This window comes from Phascolarctos cinereus, unplaced genomic scaffold (assembly GCF_003287225.1).
Source record: "Phascolarctos cinereus isolate Bilbo 61053 unplaced genomic scaffold, phaCin_HiC Scaffold_2;HRSCAF=192, whole genome shotgun sequence".
NCBI classification, from domain to species: domain Eukaryota; kingdom Metazoa; phylum Chordata; class Mammalia; order Diprotodontia; family Phascolarctidae; genus Phascolarctos; species Phascolarctos cinereus.
Window position 1 is genome coordinate 379,656,423 of NW_027555625.1, and position 17,948 is coordinate 379,674,370.

The following is a 17,948-nucleotide window of genomic DNA, read 5'->3' on the forward strand; positions in this document are numbered from 1 at the left end:
TGAGCCTTTCATCTGGAAATGAAAGCATTAGGCAAGTTGACCTCTAAGATCTCTTCCAGCTAACACAATTATGTGATGGGTCAGATCCTAGACAGGCATTCAAGCTGTTACAGTAGGGGTAGGAGAGGGTGAGGTTGTTCCGAGTGAACCCTCACGAGGGTTCAAGGTTTAAGATGAAGGAAATGGTGTTGATGTTCTTTGTCTGATAACGAAGGAGACGGGTTTCAACTTCTTAGACTGGCGAATGGAAAAGGTGAACTTGCAAAGCACACACGTGCGTTGGCCCGGGGGCTCGCTCTTCTTTACGCCCTCCTAATCTAGTTCCTCAATCTCGCCTTTTCCCAGAAATAAACAGGGCGGCAAAAACAATGGGCTCCGCCGCAGGGAGTGTAACTTCCTCCTCCCGAAACCTGCCGAGCGTCTGCAGCCTGGCGGCGAAAGCGTTAACAGAACTGGATGAGTAAGCCGAGCCATCCAAATGAGTAACATACATAGTTGTTAAAGTTTTCAAGGAGGCTGCAGCTTCGGGAGAAGACACGAGACACTTGGGCTGAGCGCGCCGGCTGAGCTCCTTCTGCAAAGGTCAGCGGCGTGAGGTTAGTGGCGGAACTGGCCGGGAGCTGACTACCTACCGGAGCGAGCCAGAGCCTGGCATCTTTGAGGGGAGCGGGGGAGCTGGGGAGTGGGGGAGCAGTGGGAGTGCCCAGAGCTGTCTCTCTGCATTTAAGATCTCTTTTGCTTATTAGGGGGCAGCCCGCGACGTTTTCTCTGCCTCCTCCCCAAGACTTATTCAGTACGCACAAGCCCTGAAACTGGCTTAGAGCTGCGTGAGGAGCGTCGGACTTTTCCGAGAGACTTACTTAGCTCTAGCGAGTTCGGGAGGGCCATTACACCCATCAAGAGGAAGGACAGGATTTCTGAGACTTGGCATTTTGACTTTGGGAAGTTTTCAACACACACACACACATTCACACAAAAACACACACCTGTGAACTCTGGATTCGGCTTGGTTTTTGGAAGTTGTGGCTACAGGCCAGAATTCCTATCTGTTTCAGTTAAAACTCAGAACTGTTGTCAAAGTAGCCAAACAGGCTTAGTTACTTTACATTGTGGGAGGAATATTGCCTTGTGTGGTTGTCTTAGATAATCACGCTAAGTAAGCAGAGTGAGGCTTAAAGCGACCAGTTTGCAGTTGGAGGTAAAATTATTAATGAAATAGGTTGCTAGATGAGAGGTTTCCCATGTGTTACTAAGAAATCTCATACAAGAAACGTATTTAAAAGATGCTAACCTTACATCTTCATAGTATATTGCTTTGTAATTAACTTTTTTTTTGGGGGGGGATAGGTCAGAAGGGCAGAATTGTGAGGGACTCCAGGTGTGGAGTGCGCACCTTTGCTGATGTAGATTGGCAATTCCTCCGTAATTTAGTTTTACAAGAGGCCTTTCCTGATCCCTCAGTTAATAGTGTACTTCTTTCCAAATTATTTTCTATTTATTTGTGTACATGCTTCCCCCTACCCTACCCCAATAGAATGCCCTGTGTCCATGGTCACAAAGTGAGTTTGTGACTCCAAGGCAAGACTGCCTGACTCTAAGGTTGGCCTGCTGTCTACTAGAGCAAGCTGCCTCTTATAATCAAACATATGCCTAGGAAAAAAATGAGGAAAGAAAGTCATAGATCTATATCCTCCAAGAGGTTTTGATTCTGCTGTGAGATGAGACTCAGGCAGGTTTGTACTTCCCAACCCACCCCTAGCTTCCGTTTACAGGTAGGAATTAGCATAGCTACTTCAATATGAAGTATTCACCTTGGATTTTAGCTTTCCCTCCAAAACTCCAGTTAACTTGTCAACCAGTTGAAAGTCCCCTCTGATTCCTGCCGCCGGCTTGAGAGGCAATGCTGTACCTGCTACTACTGAATCACAGTGACTCACTTGAAACTTGGATTCCGGAACAAAGTACACACTTGCAAATTGCCTTATGAGGCACTGCTTCACAATGTAGGTGGGATACATTTCAAAGCAGTCACATTTTTTCTTGTCCTCTCTTTTTCTTCAGACGGCAAGGTTCTCTGAAATCCAGGACCCAGCCGGTGTTCTCCTGAGGACAGATCTGACCTGCTCCCCCATCCCCCACTTCTTGTCTCAGGTCGCCTTACCATGTGGACTCTGTCCGTTCAGGCCAGGATTGGAGTTTTAAAATAAGATGGATGATCTGGCGTTACTTGATCTTCTGGAGTGTCCCGTGTGTTTTGAAAAGCTCGATGTCACAGCCAGAGTCCTCCCCTGCCAGCACACCTTTTGTAAACCATGTCTACAGAGGATATTCAAAGCACGCAAGGAACTGAGGTGCCCAGAATGCAGAACCCTGGTCTTCTGTGGTATTGAGGAACTCCCAGCCAACTTGCTCCTGGTGCGTCTCCTGGATGGCGTCCGATCGGGTCACGGCATGGTGAGAGTGGGCTCCACCCGAAGACCTGGCATATTGACCTCTCAGGACCCAAGCAGGAAAACCAGGACAGATCCCAGAGGTTCACAGCCTAGTCCATACCGACTGACTCCCAATGTCCGAATCCACATGGATGGGGTAAGAAAGTATCTGTTAATATTCTGTCATGCCAGAGACTGGATTGTTAAATACAAATGGCTAAGGAATACTTGGTTTTAGTTGAGTCTTTATTTCTTGCAAAATTTCTAGCATCAGTAAACTTCCTTACTATTTATTATTATGTAATGGACCCAAGTTCAAAGGCAGCCTCAGATACGTACTAGCAGTGTAACCCTGGGCAAGTCACTTAACTTCAGTCTGCCTTTTTTTCCTCCTCTGTAAAATAGGGATGATAATAGCACCTAACTCCCAGGGCTGTTGCAAAGGTAAAATGAGATGATATTTGTAAAGTATTTTACAAATCTTGAATCTCTATATAAATACTAGCTAGCTATTATCAATACTATCCTTTTATGCTTAACTGTGCAACTTGGTGAGATCCTAAGTATGTCTAAAACTCTACAAACAGTCTGTGAACTCTTCTTATACATGCCCACTTCTGGAGTATATTTACAGATTTTTGGTTTTCCCAGGTTCTGTTCAGGGAAGTAATAGGGATGGGTTGTTGTGTTTTTTTTTTCAGAAATATTTTTAAACTACTTTTCACTGTTGCTTTTAAGGAACCAAACCAATAAGCGGAGAAGCATGACTAAAAAAAGAAGGGAACATTTTTAAACTGCTTTGTTTTCAAGGCTCAGGAAAGTTTCCAGATTCAGATTTATTTAGATTTTTGCCCCAATCTCTTTATCCCAGTCATAATATGCAGTTATGATGATGCACATTTATAATCTACTAAAAGTCATCAAGAAATGAAAATCTTAAAGATGGGGCAGGAAAAGTATGTAGAAGTGGATTTATTGATCTACTCCACCATGCTGTGCCTTGAGCTGGAGTCAGGAAGTCCCGAGTTCAAGTTTGATCCTCAGACACTTAGTAGATATGTGACCCTGGGTAAGTCACTTAACTTCAATGCCTCAGTGCTCTCATCTGTAAAATTATGGTAATAATAACTCCTGCCTTACAGGGTTTTAGTGGGAATGAAATGAGTTAATATGTAAAGCAGTTGGTAAACCTTAAAATACTATGTAAGTACTATTATTATAATGATGATTATTAGTGTAACAGATGAGCATTACATTGGAAATTTACATACTATTCATAAAAGACACATTAGTGGCTATCATAAAAAACAACTAGAAATATTAATGTCCCACAGAGTTCTGTATATTTAAACATCTTATACTATAAAGCATGCATTTTTTGTCTCAGCCTGTTGGCATTATCCTATCTTTATGCTGTTGTTGCACATTTCTTATCTCAGGACATTTTATAAAGGGCTCATCTTTATAAAAAGAAGTGTGCCTTGTGAATTAACAAGGACATTTGCAGTTTTACCCCTGAACTCAGCGTGCTAGAGTTTCTTCTGATGTAGACCTAGGGACTGTGGACAACTCATATGATAGTCGATTTACTTGTCCTAATTAGAAAACAAGAATGCAAGGCCAGACTAAGCAGCTGTGAAATAATGAAAGCAAGAGAGTTTTCATAACAGCGGCACAGTCAATCACGACTTGGCTCTTCAGTGGGCAAGATGGGGGAGAGTAGGGAGGTGGTTTTACATAGGCAGCTTCTTTCACTGAATGTCTGCAGAGCTGAGAATTACCACCCCAGTGTTAACAAGTGCGTGTGGAGGGGGAGGAGAGAGGGAGTTCCCTAAGAACCTACTTCTGTATTATTTAACTTCTCTTCGCCACTCATTGTGGTAGGTAAGTATGTAAAATTTCATAAATGAAAGCTGAGAGGGAAATAGGTGCACATTCTTTAGTTGTGGGCTTATGTAGATATTTGTGTGTTTAAACACGCAAACTCCAAACAGTTTCCTGCCTTTCCTTCTCCTCCCTCCCCCCTCCCCACCCCCCCACCTCAGCTAAGTGATGGTAGAGACAAAGCTTAGAACCCGTCATGGGGGAGGGGAGGTAGGAGAAATGGAAAAGGGCAAGGGCACACATTAATCAAGCATACCTTATTTATGGAGAACTTTTATCTCTTAGGCTTATGCAAATCCAGCATCAAATCCCTAACCAAGTCCAAGTGTCACCATTCCCAAAAGCTTAAATGGCCGTTTTTATAGTAGTCCACCATGACTTTTAGGTGGCCCTTTAGAGCACTGGGACTGGAATCAGGAAGACCTAAGTTCAAATCTGGCACCAAACACTTGCTGCGTGACCCTGGGCAAGTCACTTAACCCTGTTTGCCTCAGTTTCCATATCTGTCAAATGAACCGGAGAAGAAAATGGCAAACTGCTCCAGTATCTTTGCCAAGAAAACCCCAAATGGGGTCAGGAAGTCAGACAAAACTGAACCACAACAACGGCAGACAAATGTGTATTGAATTGAATTGGTGAGGGGCCAGTCAACAATCAGCTGCTTGTTATGGATGAAGAACTTGGTGCCTTTGAAGTTCTATGCTTCTTTCTCTTAAAGGATCAAAGGCTCATTAGACCTCAAAGGTTATCTAGCACAATACTCTCAATATACAGATGAGGGAAATGAAAACTTGTCCAAGAGACAGATCCAAACCAAATTCCTCTTGACTCCAAGTCTAGTACTGCGGACAATATCTCAAGGGACTGAAAAGCGCCTTTAGATATTAGAAGCCCATGTGGGGCTTGGTTTTCCTCCACCACAGCAGCATTTGTGGAGTAAGTCACGTCTGACTCTTCATAACCTCCTTTAGGTCTATCCATTCTGTCCACATCCACTGTGCTACCTACCTGCCCCAAACATTTGTGAAGCACCTACTGTGTTCCAGGAACTGTGCTGAGCCCTCAGGATGCAAAAAGAGGCCAAAGACAGTCCTAGCCCTCAAGGAACTTACAGTCTAATGGGGAGACAACATGCAACCAAATATGTACAAAGCGAGCTGTATTATAGGATAAATAGGCAATAATTTAAGAGAAAATTAAGAGGAGTTAGGGAAAACGTCCTGCAGAGGGTGAGATTTTAGTTGAACATTTTTTATTATGACACTGTCATTCCTCAGCCAGGGATTGTGATTTCAGACAAGGGTGTTAACTACCACTGGACCATAGATTTTGAGCTTTAAGGGACCTTAAAGTCCATAGGATCATAGATCTAGAAGTTAACGGGACCTCAGAAGCCAACTGGTCCAACCTTTTCGTTTTACAGCTGAGGAAACTGAGGCCTAGCGAAATTAAATGACTTGTCCAAGGTCTATTGAAAATGTGAAGTGGTAGTGGTGGCTGAACTACCACTAACTCCTGGGATAAGAATGAAACCACTAAACCTAGCTGTCAACTAGAACCCAGTTTAAGAGCCAAGATCAACAAAGCTAGTTTACTGTGATGTAGTCCTGCCTCACACAAACCTTTTCAGTCCAGACCCTTGCCATTTCAGCCCCTGGGTGATGATGTCTTTGAACACCTCTCTCCTCCATTCCTTGATCTTTTTAGATCTTGACTTCTCAATTGGGGATGTGCACAAACTTGTACCTGGCATTGTGCTCTGCTATCATTCTGCAACTTGCTCCTGCTACCAAAAATAGGCACAGTTCCTATAAGCTTGAAAAATAACAGGGAATCTGCCCCATGATTGGAACAGGAAAATGAGAGTAATGCAGGAGCCAGAACATTGCTCTAGCATGCTGGAGGTACAAGGCTTTATTTCCATTGCAACCTGAGTTAACGAGATACAAATGCCTCAGTTCACTCAGCTATAAAATGACACTAATAGTTACCATCTGCTTTTCTCCAGGATATTAACAAAGATTATCTTTACCATTTTCTTGTGTTTCCTCAGAAGACATGCTACGTAAATACCAAGTGTTATTATTATTATTTTTAACATGTTTTGTGACCTTAGGCCAGTCACTTCACTTCCCTGGGTCTCAATTACCTCTCTATAAAAGGGCACAAGATAATATAAAAACAGAGAAGTGTTGTGAGGTTCGCCTAATTAATGTTTGCAAAATACTTTAAGAGCCTTAGATGAAAGGTACTTACATGATTATTATCATTATTACTGTTATTATTGACCATTTATTGGGCACTGCCAGTGTATGAAGCATTCTATAAAACTTCGAGGGAGATGTGGCCCTTGCAGGAGAGTGTGATAAAGTCTAATTGTGCTTTTTTCTATGGTGAGCCAAGACAGGAAAAATACTACATGTGAAATATTCACTCATAGAAGGTAAATTATCTATTCCAGGCAGGTGATCATCTAGCAAGACAGCTCTCTTAAGGTATTCAATTATAGCCTGGTATCCTGAAAGAGTTAATTTACTTGCCATACTCAAGCTTTTTAAATAAGATCGTTCATATCTCTGGGTTGGGGGGCAGCTAGGTGGCACAGTGGATAGAGCACCGGCCCTGGAGTCAGGAGGACCCGAGTTCGAATGTAGCCTCAGACACTTGACAGTAGCTGTGGGACCTTGGGCAAGTCACTTAAGCCCATTGCCTAGCCAAAAAACAAACAACAAAACAAAACAAAAAAAGACATCTCTGGGTTGGCATTTATAGGTATGGCCCCCATTATTCGGCCATCTCCTGTACTGAGATGTATACCAACTATCACACATCATGGTATCAGTTCAAGATAAGAGGACAATAGCCCTGTGTGCAAAGGTGACCACATTCCACATACTCCAAAGTACTATTGTGTAAAACACAGCCTTGAAAGTTGACCACATATTTTTCTGCAGAATGCAGTTGTTTCAGGCTAACTGCTGAGGTCATCGGAATAATTCCAGGGTTACCAAACAGCTCCTGTGTCATTTATTCTTTATAGAGACATGGCTGAACTGAAAGCATCTGGCGAGTCAGCAGCCTGCCTTGTCGACCATTTTGGATATCTCAGACTTACAAGAAAGCCATGGGAACTTTTAAACCCCTCCCTCTTCCCTGGAATTTGCTTTGATACCATTCTTGAATCAACTCTCCACAGCTCAGCTCAGATGAAAGACCCCTTGTTTAAGTGAATGTCAACAAAACCAAACCAAACCCATCTTAATGCAGTGAGCAGAAGGTTCCTGGCACTTACTGATTTCTGGCTCATTTTTTAACTCAAATGATAAAAGTGATTCAGATTGCTGACTTTTCTTAGCATTTACTCATTACCTAAAAAACTAAGAAGTGTTAAAGCACTAGGGAATTAGCAAAGCACAAGTGGGAAAAGCTTCACATCCTTACTCTGCCATCTAACACCTGTGTTACCTTGGATAAGTCACCCAACCTGTAGATGGCCTCTTAAGGTACCTTCTAGCTCTAAATTAAGATCCTGTGAAATCCCTGGCTAAAATTAAGGCATGCTGTGTCTCTTATGGCATTATTTGTTTCTGGGGGGAAACCTCACTAATTAGCTTCCCTTTCCCAGATTTCCTGCGATACAAAGTGATAGGTAGGGCTATGGTGTCATGGGAGAAAGAACATGGCATAGTAGGTATAGGGCTGGTTAGGAAGATCTGGGTTCAAGTCCTGCCTCCTACACATGCATGTGACCACAGGCAAGTCACTCAGCTTTTCAGTCCAGTTGCAAATATGCATTCGTGGAAGAAGTTTACTCATGAAATCACAGAGCTAGACCACAACCCTACTAATCCCCTGCAAAAAAAAAAAAAGCAATATTTATTAACCTTCTCCACCTTTCTCTTCTCCTGACTCATGAACAAATGTGACTTTTATGCTCTTACACACATAGCATTACCTCACCTGACTTATCCCTCACCTCACCATCCTATCTTTCCTGCTCAGCATCATGCCTTCAACAGACCTTGTGATGCTCTCTGTCTTAAGGAGGAAAAAAACAAACCAACTCACCTCCCACCTCAAATACAGGGACCATCTGACTTTGTCCTAGAAACAAAACTAGAACAGAAGCTTCTTTCAGCTGTTTTTTAAGCCAACAAAAGGGAATGAAAGGTCATGGATTTCATCTGGGATATATAGTTGTACTTAAGCCAGACAGTAGCCAGAGCCCTTGACCCTGGATTCAGGCACTTACTCCCTCCGACTTTGTGATGCAGACATTTGTTTTTGCTGAGGTTGCATGTAGTCAGTAATTAGCCAGAGCACCTAAAAAAAAGAGCTCCATGAAATGTGAGCCAGCTGCAACACAGGTGCAGGAGGGAAGAATACATAATTTGACAAAGAGAATGTCACATAGGGCGAGAACAGAGGATAAGAAGTTGGAAGACCCAAATGATTCATTAACTTAGTCCACAAACATTTATTAAGTGTTTACTAAAAGTTCTGGGGATACATAGAAAGCAAAAACAGCCCTTGCCTTCGAGGATCTTACATTCTAATGGAGGAAGCAATGTGTAATAACTAGGGACATGCAAGATATATGGAGTTGATGGAAGGGACTTAATGGAAGTCTACCAATAGTTTTCAAAAAAACCCTATGCTCCAGTAATTTTGCGTTTTACCTGAAATTGACATTGTACCCTCACACACACACACACACACACACACACACACACACACACAAACACTCCCCCAATTATATTCTATTCTCATCTACTCCTTGGGCCAAAAGATAATACAGTGCCTTTGCAACCATGGATTCTAATGAAACTTAAAACAAAAAGGACCTGCCAAATACATTACATTCCTTTTATCATCAAGGCCATAACTGCAGATGTGCTTTTCTCTTCATGGGTGAATAGGTCACTTAACTGTCTTATCCCTAATCTGTAAACAAAGGGTACCACCAGGCTATACAGACAGACACTGAGGAAAGAAAGAAGCTCCCTCCCCAAGGGCCAGCCTTGGCTCCACCAGTGTGAGGGAGCAAACAAAGGCAGAAGGTTTTCCTCCTTCAGGTATGATTATCTGCCATGTGCACCTGAAGTGTCACTGGAGGTATTAGCTAACACATTTTTTTTTTGGTTGTTGCTCTGTTTCCACTTAAGAAAGATTGCTCGGCCCACGTGCCCTTTCATACCATAATGAGCTTATGAAGGGAGGGAAAGTGTTTGCTCAGCTTTTTAATCCTGATGAGCATTCTCATCCATCCTGTTCTGTGGGCCACTGTCTAGCTTTGCTCTTTGCTGGGACAAGTGCTAAGCCAATGAAAGGAAACAAAGGTTATAAATAATAAGCCACATTCATTCTCCTATATTATTTTCTCCTATTTGTACCTGTATTTGTTTCATGGAATCATGGAATGCTAGAGAAACCGTTTCATTTACAGAGGAAGAAGCTAAGGCACTAAGAGGGGATGCATCTTGCCAGAGGCCAAACAGCAGATTAGTAGCAGAGCCAGGATTTGAAACCAGATTTTCTGACCCTCAATCAACAACTATCTGTCTGTCTGTGTATCTGTTCATTCATCTATGCATTCATCCACTTATGTATCTATATATCTATATATCCATCCGTTTGTTTATTTGCTTCCTTATTTATTTCTAAACTAATTTTTTTTAAATTAACAAGCTTTTGTTTTCTCTCCCTCCCACTTTCCTCCTCCCCACTGGAAAAAGAAAAGAAAAACAAAACCCTTACAACAAATATGCATAATTAAAGAAAACAAATTCCTTTATTGGTCAGGTCTAAAAATGTGTGTATCATTCTGCATCTTGAGTATTTCACGTCTCTGTCAGGAGGAGGGCAGCATTCTTCATTAGTCCTCTGAAATCATAATTGGTCATACTATGTGCCAGGCTGTATGCTAGGCACAGGGGAATACAAAGACAAAAAAAAAACCCAATCCTTACCTTTAAGGAGTTTGCTTTCCATCAGGGGAGATAATATGAGGTTTATAAGTATATGCAAAATAAATGAATTCAAGATAATTTGAAAAGGAAAAGCATTAGCTGCTAGGGAGATCAGGAAAGAAGGCGATGTTTGATGACTTACATAGAAATGTATTTTGCATGAATACACATACATAACCTATGTTACATTGCTTGCCTTCTCAATGAGAGGGGAGGGAGAGAATTTGGAACTCAAAATTTAAAAAAAGTAAAGGAGGTTTAAATTGTTTTTACATGTAATTGGAGAAAAAGTAAAATATTTTTTAAAAAGGTGATGCTTGAGTTGAGAATGAAGAGGCTGCTGACTAACAAATTGAGGCATGCATAATTGAGGCTATGGCTGTGTATCAAGCAGAGCTCCAGGCAGACTCCTGGAATGCAAAGAACGTATAATCGTCATTGTCGTCATCATCATCATCGTCATCATCATTATCACTATTTTATCTCCTTTGTAATCTTAGCAAAATTGATGTCTATACCATGTAGTTGTGGGGAGCAACTGCTTAATCACATTCAATGTACTGTGGGAGTTCAAAAAATAAGGAAGAGAAGACCCTTGTTTAGGACTTGAAGTCTAGTAGTGGTGACAAAATAGACTAAACAACATGAATATAGATGCATGTTCTCATGTACACATGTCAGTGTGCCTGCACACATAAGTGAGTGTCTGTACATGGGCCTTTCCGGATAATGGAGTAGGGTAACAAGAACCAATTCTACTTAGGCAGAGAGAGTATTATGGAGGAAATGTATTCCATAGATAGTAAGGAAGTGTTTTGGTAAGAGGAAAGAGCCTATTTTAGAGTCATTAAAAGAAAAAAATGATGAGTATTATCAGGGGAGAGGTGGGAGCTATGACATTGAAGAAATTCCTTTGGCTGGAATTAGGACTGGGGAAATAAGATAGTAATGGAGAGATAATATGAATTGGATGATGGAGAGTTAGGAAGAGCTGTGTTCAAATGAGACACTTGCTAGCCATGTGACTGATGTCATTTAACCTTTCAGGGCCTCAGTTTCCTCATCTATAAAATGAGCATTACCTACCTCACAAGATTATGGGAATAAAATGAGACCTTATATGTGAATCATATGGCAAACTTCAGAGCTTTATAAAAACGCTAGCCATTAGTGATTCAGTATTCCTCTTCTGCAAAATTAGGTTGAACTCAATGGCCTCTAAGGTCCATTCCTGATCAAAATCTCTATTATTATTGCTGTTGTTGTCCTTGCTGTTATCCTTAATTGGGGGTTTAAACTCAGTTGCTTCACCTAATGATACCTTCAGCAGCAGCAGAAGTTTCATTCTCTAGTTGCACGTTGTCAGCTCACGCATCAGCCATGTCTACAACTGGGGAATCAGTTCAGCTCAGCCAAATAAGGTATCATGGATCCAAGTAGATGGTCCAATTTGCAAGATAACTGAGCCACCTTCCACTTCACTGGGGCTGACAGATGTAGCCTTTCATTACCATGAAAATCACCAAGTTACCTGATAGTCCCTTGGGTTGTCAGGGGAGAGGGAAGAGAGAAGGGAGGCCAAAGTCAATGTTCATGTGTTACAGTTGTATAGCCTGTATCTCAGTGATATGCACCAGGTTCATATTCCAGATCAGCTCCCAGCTTGCCATCTTGGGATGTCTCATATGAATCCCCAGTAGATCATGTTAAAGCCGGCAGATAGGTAACAACTCCTGTCTTAAAAATATGTGCCATCTTTTGGAGATCCCAGGAGGAGCAGAGTTGTGTTGTTTTCCTGGGCTAGAATTTTAGCTTTGTTCACCCAAAGACCCTGGCACTCATCTCATCTCAATTTCCATTCAAAACTATGGCAAACTTTGGGTTCACATGCATGCATCAAATAATGGAATAATTTCTCCTGTGTAAATACATTTCTCGTGAGTCACATCATTAAACATCTACGTGGGTAATGAGTGGCATGCTGTGATAATCATAAAGCCATTTAGAAATATTCTTATCATAAATCAGCATATTAAATGGCTCTGGGGTTGATGAACATCACTCTAATATTGTGGGCCAAGTTCGAACCATGAATTGTTAGTCCAAAGAAGAGAGGAAATGCTAATATATTTATGGGAAAGTGTTTAGCCTGGGATTTTATTTGCCCTACTGGTGTTGATGGGAGAATGGCTACCTATGCAGTTAACTGACATTCAGTCACTCAGTCATTGTCAGTCAAAATTAGAAAAAAGACACAAAGAATGGATCCCTTTATCTTAAGAACTTACAGTCAGGTTAGAAACTGAATCTAATATAACTCCAAAATAAAAGGGCTGTACAATCTCTATTCTTCTTTGTAATCTTAACAAAATTGATATCTATACCATGTAGTTGTGGGGATCTCTATTCTTCTTATCTAATAAAAACTTAAACATGGTTTTTAAAAAATGTTTTAAATGACAATGAATTCTTCATCTCTTTTGCTTTTTTGTTTTTTGTCTTGATTTATATTAACGTAAAGATAGTCCTCATGAAGATACTTTCTCAACCAATGTTCATTTGCAGATGCTTTCCAATATATAATTTTAGAGAGATGCCTAGGGTAATAAGAAGCTACGTGGCTTGCTTAGGTTCACCCAGGCAAAATGTGTCAGATGTGGGGCATAATCCCAGGTTTCTGTGACTCTGAGGCCATCTCTGTGTCCACAATCTATGATACCTCTCTAGTAAGTAGTTAAAATTGTATATTCCAGCTACCCTCTGCCCCTCACTTTGGCCTGCCAAAGTGAAAAGAAGTTCTAAACATCAACTTTCCCTTCCTCTGTCACCTCACTTGAGTTCCCACTCTTTAAAAAATTGTGCTTGAATTCATCCAAGCAGGTTTACCTAATAAAATAGTTTAGCAAGTAGCATTTAACAAATATCAAACAGTCGCATTAAATAATCAAATGATCAAAGTCAGCTATTTTATTGTATGTAAAGACAACAATGAGAGTATGCATTTTGGGTTGTGTTCCCAGTAGAAATGAGTTCACTCTGAATCATCCACATTCTCTTTTCCAGTTCCTCCGGCAACACAAGAGGAGTTTGAGAATTGATTCTTTGGGATCAGGGATACAGTTTTCAGTCAAAGAACAGTTTTTCCCATGCACAACTAACTGTGGCTGACATTCCATTAGCTCTCTATCAACTAAGTATTTGAAACCACTAGCTTAGTTTAATAGGATTGAATAAAACACATATTATATAACACATAATAGCATAGGATAGGTAGAATTTCATTCATACATGCAACAAACATTTTTTACCTTCCACTTACATGTAATATACAGTGCTAGGCACTGGAAAAGTACAAGATGAATAAACACACATCTTGCCCCTGATGAGTTTATGTTCTACTCAGTGAAATGTGTATACACATGACTGTAATGCAAATTAGAAAGAGTAGGGCCATGACAATATGTCAAATGAAGGAGACGCCAATTCCAGCTGGGTAAATCAGGGAAAGTTATCTAGATGAAACTACATTTTAGCTGGGCCTGGAAGCATAAGGAGGATGTCAGTAGGCAGAGACCTTCTGGATGCTGGGAGTAGTGAAGGAGTGAGAAGAGAGTATTTCAGGTCTAGGAAATATCAATAAAGGAGAGTTCCTACATATTGGAGGATGGTAAGTAGTACAGTTTGGTTGGAATGTGGAATGTGTTGAGGGAGTAGTGTGAGATAAGATTAAGGAATCTGGTGCCCAATCGTGAAGAACCTTGAATGTGAGTCTGAGGAATTTGATTTTTATTCTGGAGACAGTGGGTAGCCATTGAAAAGTTTTCATCAGTAGAGTGACTTGGAAGAATGGGCATCTCACAAAGCTTAGCATTCCACTGTTTGTTGGGCTTTCTTTATTCTCGTTTGACACAGCTAAATGTTTTTCAGAGGATCTGGTTCCTACCTTTTGTTCATTTTATTCCTAAAAGCCTATGAACTAACTAGCAGAAGTGTCTCTCCCTCCTTAAATTCTTCTAGAGAATTTTGTCTATATCTCACCTTCGCCCCATCTCATTTTACCACATTTATTTTTGTGTATGCCCTATTCCCAATTAAATGGTAAGCTCCTCAAAAGTAGGAATTATACTATTTTACATCTTTGTGTCCCTAGTGCCTGATACACTGCCTTACACTTAGTAGGTACTTCTTAAATATTAATCTAATTGAATTTGAATATGCGGGGGGAAATGAGGCATTTATAAGTGTTCAGTCCTAATCTGTCAGTAGTTACTATTGTCTTAAGCTAGATGGATTTCTGTGAGTCTGGCTTTTGAAAAAAAACAAAACATGTTTACCTATGTTATCATCATCATCATTTACATTTACGCAGTACTTTAATTAGTCAGTCAACAAGCATTTATTAAGTGGTTACTATGACTGCGCTAAGTGTCAGGGACACACACACACACACAAAAAGCAAATACATAGTAGTTCCTGCTTTCGAGGAGGTGGCATAGCGATAACAGACAGCTTATAAACAACTATGCAAACAAAATATATACAGAGTAAATGAAAGGTGCTGAAAGGGAGAGAATGACTGAGAAGGGCCTCCTGCAGAAGGTGGATTTGAGATGAACCTTGAAAGAAGCCAGGGAAGCCAGGGGCTGTGAGGTGAAGAGAGGGAGCATTCCAGGTATGGAGAAGAGCCAATAAAAAGGTACCAAGTCCAGAGACTGAGAGGGAGAACCAGCAAGAGAGCCAGTATCACTGAATCATAGACTATATGTAGGGGAATAAAGTATTAAGACTAGTGAGGTAGGAAGGAGAGGGATTGTGAAAAGCTTTAAAAGCCAAGCAGAGAATTTTAATATTTGTTCCTGAAGGTAATAGGAAGACACTAGAAATTTTTTTTTATAGGAGGGAGGGATATAGCGAGGTCAAATCTGCACTACAGGAAAATCACTTTGGCAGCTGGATTGGACTGGAGTGGGGAGAAACTTAAGGTGGGGAGACCAACCAGAAGGCCAGTTCAATAGTCCAGGCATTAGGTAGTGAAGACCTGCATGTGAGTGGTGGCTGTGTGAGTGGAAAGAAGAGCACATATGTGAAAGATGTTGTGAAGGTAGAAACAAGAAGACTGGACGAGACAGTGGATATGTGAGGTGCGTGTGAGTAAGGAGTTAAGGATAACATCTCATTTGTGAGCTTGAGCGTCTGGGAAAAGAAGATATCCTTGACAGCAATAGGGAGGTTAAGAAGGCGGCAAGGCTTCATGAGAAAGATGGTGGGTTCTGTTTTGGATATGTTGAATTTGAGAAAACAATTGGACGTCCAATTCATCATGTACAGTAGGCAGTTGGTGACACTGGAATGGAGGTCAGGAGAAGGATTGAGTAGGTCAGTTGCATAGAGATAAACCTGTGGTAGCTGGTGAGCTCACCCAGTGAGATAGTATAGACAGAGAAGAGAAGAGAAGAGACGAGGGCTCAGGACAGAGCCTTGGCAGACAGTTACTAGGTGTGACCTACATGAAGACCAGAAAAGGAGACTGAGGCATAACCAGACAGGTAAGAAGATAACCAGCAGTGTCCCAAAAACCTGGAGAGGAGAGAGTAACCAGGAGAAGATGGGGATATACTGTGCCAAAAGCCGCAGAGAGGTCAAGAAAAATAAGGATTGCAAAAAAAGGTATTAAATAAAAAGATCATGTTGAATTATAAGTTGGAAGCATACTTCCAACTGCAGAGTTAAAAGAGTGTGAGAGAAGAGGAAATAGAGGCACTGATTGCAGGTGGTTTTCTTAAGGAATTTACCTGTAATCAGATGAAGTGAAGGTGTTTTAAGGAAGTGAGAGACATGAACCTGTCTGTAGGAAGCAGGAAAGCAGCCAGTAGTTAGGGAGAGAGCGAGATTAGTAAGAGTGGGGATGAGAAAGGGGGCAATCTGCTGGAGAAGACAAGAACGCACAAAGGGGTTTGTCTTAGCAAAAAGGGCCACCCCTTCGTGTGAGACAAGAGTGTAGGCAGAGATAGTGGGGGGAGATGACGAGGAGAGAAAAGGGAACTCCAAGTGAATGACCTTAGTTTTTCAGTCAAGTATGAGAAACGATCCTTGACTGAAATGGTGAGGGAAGGGGATGCTGTGGAAAGCTTGAGGAGGGAAGAAAAAGTTTGGAATAGCTGCTGTGGTGATTTGGATTTGGAAAGTAAAAGGTTTTCCTTGTTACAGTGAAGGCCCAATTGATATTATGTTAATATATACAGTGAATCCAGTCAGAATGATTTCCTAATTTTCTTAGCTCTGTTTATTAGGACATGAATAGGAGCAAAGGCAGCAGATTGTAGGATTAATACGAGGTTGGGATTTGGCAAGACATGATCAGCCATGGGATAAGGAGGGATGGAATGAGGATTTGTATCTTTACAAGATTACAAGATAATAGAGTGTTGAACTGGTTCACTAAAGAATCAAGATAGGAAGGAGGATGAATGTAGCCAGTGCAAGGGTGATGGTCTGGGAAAGAATTGAAAGGTGGAAGGATTGGGGGTCACGGTAGGGAAGAACAGATTTGGGATCATGAGGGAGAGGGAAAGATAAAATGATGAAGATTAGAATCAGATAAAGGAAGTTGGCATTTCGTGAATGTGGAAGCAGAACACTTATGGGTGATGGCAAGATTAATGGTATGACTGTCCCTATGTGTATCTGAGGCAGAGTGGAGGGGTAAGTCATAAAAACTGAGTAGATTGAGATTAAGAAATTAGTGTATTGGGGCAGCTAGGTGGCATAGGAGATAGAGCACTGGCCCTGGAGTCAGGAGGGCCTGAGTTCAAGTCCAGCCTCAGACACTTAACACTTACTAGCTGTGTGACCCTGGGCAAGTCACTTAACCCCATTGCCTAGCCCAAAAAAAAAAAAAGAAATTAGGACATTTGGGTAGAGTATCAATCTGTAGGTTGCTGTTTCCTAGTAGCAGTGTAGGGGTTGGGGTGAAAAGACTGTGAGGTGAAAAGACTGTGAGTCTGGCACTGAACTCCTTGGGAAAAGAGAATGTCCTGGGGATCAGTAGATAACAGCTACCAGAATCTTGACTGAGTGATGTTTGAATTGAATAAATCTTAAAGGGGAAGAGGTTACCCAGCGATAGCGGTAGGAGAATCTGGAAGTGGCAAAGGAGAGGAAAGAGCATTTCTGCTCTCCTGCCATGATCAGGGAGTTGAGTAAAAGCGCAATCACTACTGGAAACATTGGCCTGGGATGCTATGTCATCAGTAGAGAGCCAGGTCTCAGTGAGAGCGAGGAGGTAGAAGGAGTAGGAAAGTAAAAGGTTTAAGATGAAAGCAGGTTTGTTCACTACAGAGTAGGAATTCCCAAGAGCACAGCGGAAGGGGCCCATAGGTCTGGAGTTAGTCATTGGGGAATAGAGTTGAGGGGGGTAGGAGTAAGGGTGTAGGCAGCAGGGGATAGGGAATGGTCTTTGTACAATGACAGCCAGGGGTTCAGAATTACTGGGATAGGGAGAGAATGTTGAGGTGGGAGTATGCTAACAACTGAGAAATGAGTCCCAGACAAGAGTAGCAATCCCTTGAGGGAAATTATCTGTTGAGGAAGGTGGGTGATTAGACTGTTCAGTACTTTCCACAAGGTCCAAAACTGTAGCAGTTAGAGACCCCGAAGGGCTGCC

The 17,948-nt window shown here is 41.5% G+C and overlaps 1 protein-coding gene across 1 annotated transcript in view; it reads left to right on the forward strand.

Moving 5' to 3' along the window:
• The first annotated feature begins 265 nt into the window (after positions 1-265).
• SH3RF2 (SH3 domain containing ring finger 2) overlaps positions 266-17,948 on the forward strand; it is a 189,173-nt gene continuing 171,490 nt past the window's right edge. The window contains exons 1-2 of the mRNA XM_020964305.2: positions 266-596; positions 2,062-2,589. Of these exons, the coding sequence (XP_020819964.1) occupies positions 2,209-2,589 (381 nt within the window). The 5' untranslated portion in view covers positions 266-596; positions 2,062-2,208. The remainder of the gene's footprint in view (positions 597-2,061; positions 2,590-17,948) is intronic.